At 46.3% G+C, this 8,909-nt stretch overlaps 1 protein-coding gene across 1 annotated transcript in view; it reads left to right on the top strand.

Annotated features, from left to right (window-relative positions):
- The window catches only part of LOC138373264 (F-box DNA helicase 1-like), a 116,288-nt gene that overhangs the window by 64,514 nt on the left and 42,865 nt on the right, over positions 1 to 8,909 (top strand). The window contains exon 2 of the mRNA XM_069339305.1: positions 2,594 to 2,792. Coding sequence (XP_069195406.1) covers positions 2,594 to 2,792 — 199 coding nt within the window. The remainder of the gene's footprint in view (positions 1 to 2,593; positions 2,793 to 8,909) is intronic.

Below are 8,909 nucleotides of genomic sequence, written 5' to 3'. Positions count from 1 at the left end.
GAGCAGCAGGGGGCGAGAACGGAGAGGGTAAGAGCAGCAGGGGAGAGAACGGAGAGGGTAGAGCAGCAGGGGGAGAGAACGGAGAGGGTAGAGCAGCAAGGGGAGAGAACGGAGAGGGTAGAGCAGCAAGGGGAGAGAACGGAGAGGGAAACAGCAGCGGGGGAGAGAACGGAGAAGGTACATCTCTACCCTATACTCCGTCAGGAAAACAGCAGGGAAGAGTACGGAGAAGGGAGAGCAGCCCACTACTCTATACTCTCATACAGCACCCTCTACTGGGTGCTGGCTATACTCTACCTTACACTCCATCACTCTTCTTCTACATTGTATTCTCTCTCGTCTACCTACACTGTCACCCTTCCTCTACGTGGTGCTGGCTGCCATCTTCGTATACTCCGTCAACTTTCCTTCACGTGGCTGTTGTAATAACCCTCTCCTTTGCACCCTTTACTCACTCTAAACACCCCAGGTTAACACTGCTTGCAGATTACTGTGACCCCTCGGTGAACTACCAGTTAATGTTGACCCTGACATATTAAGTGAGGAGGAAGCAACAAATGAAGGGACTATTAATTTTAAAGTAATGAATAAAGACTTACTGAAACACTGCCATTACCTTCCCGCTGACATACTGAATGTATCTAGATTATTAATCTCTCGGGAAGGACAGAAACTCTCTAATCATGAACTCAAGGGCATTAAGATCCTTGGTAATGTAAGTGCTTGGGGAGCAAATTATATAATTTTACTTGACTAATTTAGATTCAAGGGACAACGGTTTTATCCATGAAATGGAGGGGCACCCAGGGGAATTCCAAATACCACACATATATATACGGCATCAGCATTAATCATAGGGGAACAAATAACTAAACACAAATACATTAGTAAACTTTATTTAATTTAAAACATGTATATTGAAATGAGATATATCCTAGCTGTAATTACCCTAAGAGGCTGTGATCCGACTCAATGATGTACATTAATACTCAAGCACTCTTTACCTTAATCCTGCAAAATTTTGCCAAAGATGTTGATGACTGCCCTCAGCCCCTTGATGCCTGACAGAGTTTCCACCCCAAAGCACTCCCAGAACACACTACCAAATTTGTTTCACCAGCTTACCAGTGGAAGGATAGCCCCTCCCACAACTAATACAGCACCGGAGCTCCTATTATTTTTTGCTACAGCCACCCATTAAAAACAAGGCCTGATTTCCGGCCCTTAAGGGCCAATAAGGGCTTGGCACTTATCTACTGCCAATCATCTTCCAGAATCTCCTTGAATTCTGGTGAGCCCACTCATTTAGGCTCTCGGACTCGCTCCCTTTCCTGTCCCGATCTTTCTCTGTGCTCGTCATCCCTTTACTTAGATTTCGAGTGGAGGGTCCTTGATGACCTCCATGGCAGAACCATTTTCCTATCCTTGTTACCTTTTTCTCCTTTCACCCTCCTCTCTCCTTCCCTAGGTGGCGGCTTGCCGAGGCTGACTGGCGTTTCTTTCTCTCTGTGCTACTGTTTCCGACCTCTCCCACGCGCCCTCCTTTTTCATGACACCGTCTTTGACGCTGCCCTCCGCTCTATTCCTCACTCTTCCTCTCGGGGAACGCGGAAGTGCGTTCCCTGGTGGAATGTGGACTGCTTGGGCTGTCAGTTGTAAGCGTGCAGCCTGAAGAGGCACTGCCGCCAGCAGACGGTTGAGTCTTTTCTTTTGTTTCGGAAGGCGAGTGCAGTGGACCGTAAGCCCATCTGTGTGGCTAAACGTGCATGCTGGATGTCTTGTCTCCACCGTTACGTCCGAAACTCCTCTGCCACTGGTCTGGAAGTATCCGCAAGATAGTGGGTAAGTTTGTTCCCGATGTCTCGCCGGTCTTTCGCCTTCATGGTGCTCTTGCGGTGGACCCGTTGCAGGTCCCAGACCTGCAACGAACAACGAACCCAGGTACCGAACTGGGTTCCCACTTTTCAACTGTTAGTTCTGGTTCTCGTCTTCCCCAATCTTTCTTCCTTCGTAAGCCTATTCTGGAATCTCGTCTGTAATGTACGATTATGTTACGTTGTTGGGTAGATTAGATACAGTGTTTAGTGATTTCATATTTATTTAGTAGTCTGGATACAGCAGTGTCGTAGACGTTGAGATGGAGCTTGGAGCAAAACAGAGAGCTGAGTGTGACCGGAGTTGCGGAGCGCTATGTGGAGAGCTTTGTAGCTCGATGCGGTCCTAGTCTGCTGTCTGTTCTGTGTCGAAGTGCAGTGTCTTAGAGAAGATTAGAACTGCCTATGCCGAGGGCTACATTCTTGACTGGAAATTGTACTGTTGTCTATTCTCATATCGCTTCCTTATATTTAGTAACTACCCCCTTACTAGGATAGGAGGGTGTGAAAACTGTTACCCGTAATTAGGGATAGGATTATAGCTTGTTTATTAGTGCTAATTAGTTACGCCATTAAGTAATGAGATAATGGAGCGAGTATAAGGATTACTCTGTACACGTCCTTCAGATTTCTGTACTGATCTTCACCTTACCTATAACGATCCCTTCTCTTTCTTTCTCTGAGCTGATCTGCCCTGCCCTCTGGTTCTACGACGGCAGGCTCCGATGACATTCATATGAGATGCTTCGCCATCTCCCTCCGTGCACGGCACATATTTACTGAGTTGTACAATCCAGTCTGGAAGTCATCGTCAGTCCCTGAGGACTGGCTCGATGCTGTTGTCCTCCCTGTTCGGAAACCAGAGGGTCTCGGGTCATCCCCCAAGGACTTCCGCCGTATTGCCCTCACGAGTTGTCTGTAAGCTCTTTGACGAATAGTTAACGTTGGTCTGATGTGGTTCTTGGAGCACTATCACTTGTTCGCAAATGCCGCAACACAACAGATGTCCTGGTGAACTTGGAGGTCTATATCGAACTACTTTTGCTGCAAAGACCTCCGCTGTTGCCGTCCTCTTTGTCCTGGAAAAGGGTTATGACACTACATGGCAGTACCATATTCTGCCCCAACTTCATTCTTTTGGCCTTCGTGGGAATCTCTCTCTCTTCCTCCAAAGTTTCCTCTCTCGCCGTTCATTTTATGTGAGGCTTGGTACCACTCTCTCTGCACTCTTTTCCTCTCTTCCCTCTATCGTCTTCTCCGCTTTATGTTGAAGATTTGCTCTCAGGGTGGTGATTCGCCTCTCCTCCAACAGCAGCTTCATCTTGTGATTGTTGCCGTGCCGTCTTGGGCCACCGATCCAGGTTCAGCTGCGTCTAAGACTTGTGCGATGACTTTTACTCGGAAGCATGTCATTATTCGGCCCTCTTTGCCACTTTAGGGTCATCCCCTTGAATACAGGGATTCCACTAAGCTTTTGGGGTTAATTTTTGACACTCGTTTGTCTTGATCACCCCATATCTCTTACCTCCAAATTGAATGCTCTAAGGCCCTTAACCTTCTTAAGGTTTTGTCCCATACTTCTTGGGGAGTGGATAGGCACACGCTCCTCTATTTGCACTAATCTCTCGTCCTGTCTAAACTCGATTATGATTGCCCTGTATTCTTTTCTGTTAATGCTCCTAGCCGTCTTGATTTGCACCATACTTGGTTGCGTCTCAGCGATGGTGCCTTTCGTTTGACTCCCGTCCTCAGCTTGTATGATGACACTGGTTTCCCCTCTCTCCAGGACCGCCGTGATCGCTACTGTCTTCGCTATCTTGCTTTGTCCTTACAGCATCCTTCCTCTCGCCTCTGTCGTGTTTTAACTTTTACCCCTCCTGTGGTTCCTGTTCCTCTTCATCGCCTCCCTCTTTCTGTCCGACTATCTCGCTTACAGGATTCTTTTTCCGTTCGTATTTCTAATGTTTTTCCTCGTATTGTTCCTTCTTTGCCCCAGTGGAGAGTCCCCCCTTCCAAAGTTTTGTACATCCTTGTCCCACATCACTAAAGCTTTTACCCCTCCTACGGTTCTGAAACGTCTTTTTCTTGAGCACTTTTCTTCGCACTCCCACTGTTTCCATTTTCACCGATGGGTCTAAGTCTGCGAACGGTGTAGGCTGTTGTTGTTTTTCCTGACCGCACTTGTGTGTGTCGCCTCCCTTCTAAGGCTAGCGTCTTCATAGCAGAACTTTATGCTATTCTCTCTGTTCTCCGTCTGTTGCTTTCTCATTCTCAATCCTCCTTTGTGGCTGTAGTTGACTCTCGTAGCGCCCTCATGGCTCTAGGGTCCTTTAATCCTGTCCATTCGGTGGTCATCGAGATTCAACATTGGCAGTTTCTTGTAAATTTAAATCTGTAGAGTTTTGCTGGATTCCCAGTCATGTTGGTGTTTCTTTAAATGAGCGTGTGGATGCTGCCGCTAGAGAAGCTATCCGTTCTTGTCCCATCTCCCATAAAGATATTCCTTATTCCTACTTTTATCCAGTTATTCATTCCTCCATCCTTGCCCCGTTGGCAGGGTTGCTGGTCTTCTGTAGTTGGTAACAAGCTGCGTACTCTCAAACGTTCTGTCCCCTTCTGGCCTTCTTCCTGCCACCGTAACCGGCGGTGGGGTTAAACTGCTCTAGCAAGGTTGCGGATTGGCCATACAAGCTTAACTCATGGTCACTTAATGGAGCTCCCCCCCCCCCTGCTCCTTTTTGTCCAAATTGCGTTGTCCCTCTTACAGTTGTGCATATCCTTGTTGAATGTCCTGATTTCCAGGACGTGTGTGTGTCTTGCTTTCCGACCGTCCCTTGCGGTCATTTGTCCTTCGATAGAGTTCTTGGTGAATCGGATACTTTTGATATCGTTCGCCTTATGTGTTTCTGTTCTCGTATTGGCATGATATTTAGTGCCCTTTTATTATTTTGCACTTCGATGGTGCTACTTAGCCTTCCCGGTTTAGTGCCTTCTTTTGATAATTACTTATTGACAGTACAGGGGTCTTGTACTACCCGCACCTGACTGAGTGACAGCTGGCGGATGTCAGCTCGGGTGGACCTTGCTAACATGAACCCGGGTTCACTTCTTATCACCCCCAAACAGTCATGGATTGTCGTTAATCATGGCTGCCACAGTAGAGCAGAGCTTCGACGTGTTACGATGTCTTGCGTTGGTAGTGAGTTTCGAGTGGCGTTGAAGAGGATGGCATGGTGACAGGACAGGTGGGCCCTGCCTCAGCTCCTGGGCGACGCCATCTACCGGCGTTTGTTATCCCGGTACTACTGGGCCGGTACACCTTCCATGCAACCCATCGTGCAGCTGAGCTTGGGCCGAGGTACAGGGTTATACCTCATCTGGCGATTCAGCAGCACTCTGAAGGGGTAGTGCTGTTCGTACCCGAGACTACCATGATGCATCTTGGTTTCCACAGACGACACAACCGCAAGTTTTGAGAGAGCTGACAAGTCGTTGCAATTAACATACTTCTTTGTAGACCACTTGTCTTCCACCTCCGGTTTTCCCGCCAGTACGGACTATGGACAGTACAATTTCCACAGTCAACAATGTAGCACTCGGCGTGTACAGTTCTAATCGACCCAAGATGCTACAGCTTCGACACAGAGGAGACAGCAGACCTCGACCGCATCGAGCTACAATGCTCTCTCTCCCCGAGTTCAGACACTCGCAATTCCCAATCGAGCCGCCACGCTCTCCCACATAGAGCTCCGTGATTCCGGCCTCACTCCGCTCTCTGCTCCGCTCCAAGCTCCGTCTGAACGTTTACGACAATACTACCAACCGACTACTGTAATAAAGACTACTAAATAAATATGAAAACTCACTAAACAATGTGTATCTAATCTACCCAACAACGTAACATAAACGTGCGTTACATTGGACTGACTACACTGTTGGTGAGCTTGGTTGGTAACCTTGAGATAGCTTCCCACCGTGATTTGACGTTGACTCTGGACTCTGCTCCGTGAAGACAGCAGGCTGGACCAATACAACTTCGTTAGTGACATGAGGTGTCGGCCGGGTGACTGTACTCCAGTCACCCCTTCCGGGTATCTAATTGACGAGTTACCGGGAACAAGGGGGAGGATTTTATGTAACGTGCCTCAGACCCCGATCTTATCACAGGTGGGTCATCCCCAGACTTGCTGATCTCGATCCTTGGTTCACGTGGGATTGGGAGGCTGGAACTGGTGTACCATCACACCTGAGAAAGACAGACAACTGGCAGAAGCATGGATTTTACTCTGGGGTATAGGAAGTTGGGAAAACCCTGGAGCAAGGCAAAGTATGCTACCTGAGTCATGCACATCAGTAAATACACACCATTGCCTCTACAGGAATATATTCTGAACTCTTCCAAACCTGACTAGGGGAGTTAACTAACATTTTGCTGTACAGTTCGCGACCTTCTTACCATGGGTGACAAGATTGAACTCGACTTTTGGTGAGATTTGACAGAAGGTCATCCTCTGCATCTGACTCGGTAAATGAATCATTAGACAGGTCTGGAATTAGACTTTCTGAAAGCAGCTCTAGTTCCTCCCTCGCGTGATAAGATTTTAACTTATTAATATGGATGGTTCTCTCAACTTGGTCCTCAAATATACCTTTTGATAACAAAATTAACCGGACCTTTCCTTTCAATACTCGATAAGGGCCCCGCCATCTAGGTGCAAGTTTCCTACTTTGATTCGCCGGAGCCGCTTCATTAACTCTCAACACAAGATTCCCGACTTTCGACTAAAGAGGTCGTACCTTGTCATAATGCTGAGCATAAGCCCTAGCTACAATTCTCCATGCATTTTTCATCTTATTTAAAACCTCTGATGGGTAATCTTCACCATATATAATGTTATGGCTGTTAAGCAGACCTGATGGGAAATTACATGAATGACCAGTGAAAAGCAAAAGGGGTTGGGTGTTAAATGACTGATGGATGGCAGTGTTCAGCAGGACATATGGCAGGTGTTCGTCCCATGAATTTGCATCATGCTCTGCAAGAATTGCAAGCATATCGTTAACCGACCGGTTCGTCCGTTCTGTCATACCGTTATTCTGAGGGTGATACGCCGTAGTGAATGCTAAAGTGGTTTCTACAATTTTACATACTTCTCTAAAAGTATTCCCATTAAATTCCTGACCTCAGTCAGAAACTAACACTTTAGGGTTAGTTTCTTTACTTCTACACTTTAGGGAACACAGTGACAAACCTATCCAAGAACGCCTTTGCAACAGTTCGAGAATCTTTGAGGCAGTGCAATCAGGATGGTGTATCTGGACAGATGGTCAACCAACACCATCACGTACCGATTTCCTGAAAGACTGTGATGAAGATCAACCAGATCAGCCCCCACTCGATCTAAGGGTTCAAAAATTTATATGTATAAAGCCCTGTGATCTGTACAAATGACAGTGACGTTGGAAAAAATACGGCCCAAAGTATGACAATTTCTACCGCAGCCAAAGCCTCCCCTATCCGTTGCAGAACAATGGACTAACGGCCCTGAAATCAGGTATTCCCAATACTGAAGTAGTAATGAGTTGACTTTTTAATATTGCATAAGCGTTATCAACCTCTGGTTTCCAAATTAATTTAATATTTTTCTTAGTGAGCTCAGTTATAGGTGCTGATGTACTTGCATGACCCTCAATGTGGCGACGGAAGTATCCGGCTGCTCCAAAAAACCTACAGATATCCCTTGCCGTCTTTGGTGTTGGCATGTCAGCAATGGCGCGACATGAGTCGGGGTCAGGTCGGATACCGTCTGTGCTCACCTGGAACCCCAGAAACTTGAATTACTGAGATGCCAGAGTACACTTCCCTATGTTCAATTTAAAACCCGCCTTATCTAACAATGTCAAAGTCACGGTCAAATCTCGAAGGTGCTCATCAAACGTTCTAGAGTAGATAACCACATCATCCAGGTATGCTAATGAGTGCCTTCCCAAGACTGGACTGAGGATATAATTAATTGCCCTCTAAAATGACAAAGGAGCTGTCTATAACCCAAAAGACATCGGCATGAATTGATAAATAGGAACCCCATCAGAGAAAACAGTCTTCTCTCTATCCGTCTCCGAGACGGGAATGGACCAATACGCCGAATTGGCATCCAGAGTGGAAAAGTACTTGGCTGCCCTAAACTGACCTATTATTTCCTGAATCCGTAGCAAAGGGTTCACATCACCTTTAGTAATTTCATTGACCTTCCGGTAGTCATCACAAAACCTGTAACTACCATCCGGTTTACGTACCAACACCACTGGCGACAACCATTGTGACGTACTAGGCTCTATCACATTCTGTCTCGACATCTTCTGACACTCCTCCCTAATTACTTCTTTTGCCCGTTCCTGAAGCCTCCATTGACGAGTATAAATAGATGATGATCAAATGTAGGAATAACATGTTCATTTCTATCCAGAAGACCGATTTGGTCGTCTTCCATTGCAAATAGTCTAGGGAATTTACATAATATCCGTCTCAAAAGTTTCCTATATGACTGTTGCACATGTTGCAAGTCCAGTGCTTAAATGAACTTGCCTACTTCTTGAGTATTACTATTTTTCCGTCTCGGTCTTGTACTCCCCCTGTTTAATATCATCTGTAACATTAAGTGCAATACAGTGCGCTGTGGTGACTGGAATCTCCTCTTGGCTTTGATGCTAAAAAATTCGCGTATTGTCTACAATTGTAGCCTGCGACAACCTATCACCTGCCCTGAAACGATAGGTTTTATGCAAGAGATTGACAACTGGAATAAGGGCACCTTTATCAAGCACTGAGATTAAATGATGACGAATTAACAACCTGTCACATCTCCCAGCCACCTGAAGGGTGGTACCTGGTGCAATGTGACGTCCCACTGATACTTTAATAAATTTAACTGAATGGGGTGGGCAACATTGTTTCATCAAGGTGTATAACCCACATGACTTATGTGTCTGGAGGAGACTTAAACAACAACCTAGGGTAGTGAATGTTGTACTTCT

This window comes from Procambarus clarkii, chromosome 41 (assembly GCF_040958095.1).
Source record: "Procambarus clarkii isolate CNS0578487 chromosome 41, FALCON_Pclarkii_2.0, whole genome shotgun sequence".
Classification (NCBI taxonomy): domain Eukaryota; kingdom Metazoa; phylum Arthropoda; class Malacostraca; order Decapoda; family Cambaridae; genus Procambarus; species Procambarus clarkii.
The sequence above is the reverse complement of the archived record's forward strand: the minus strand, read 5'-3'. Positions and strand labels throughout refer to the sequence as shown.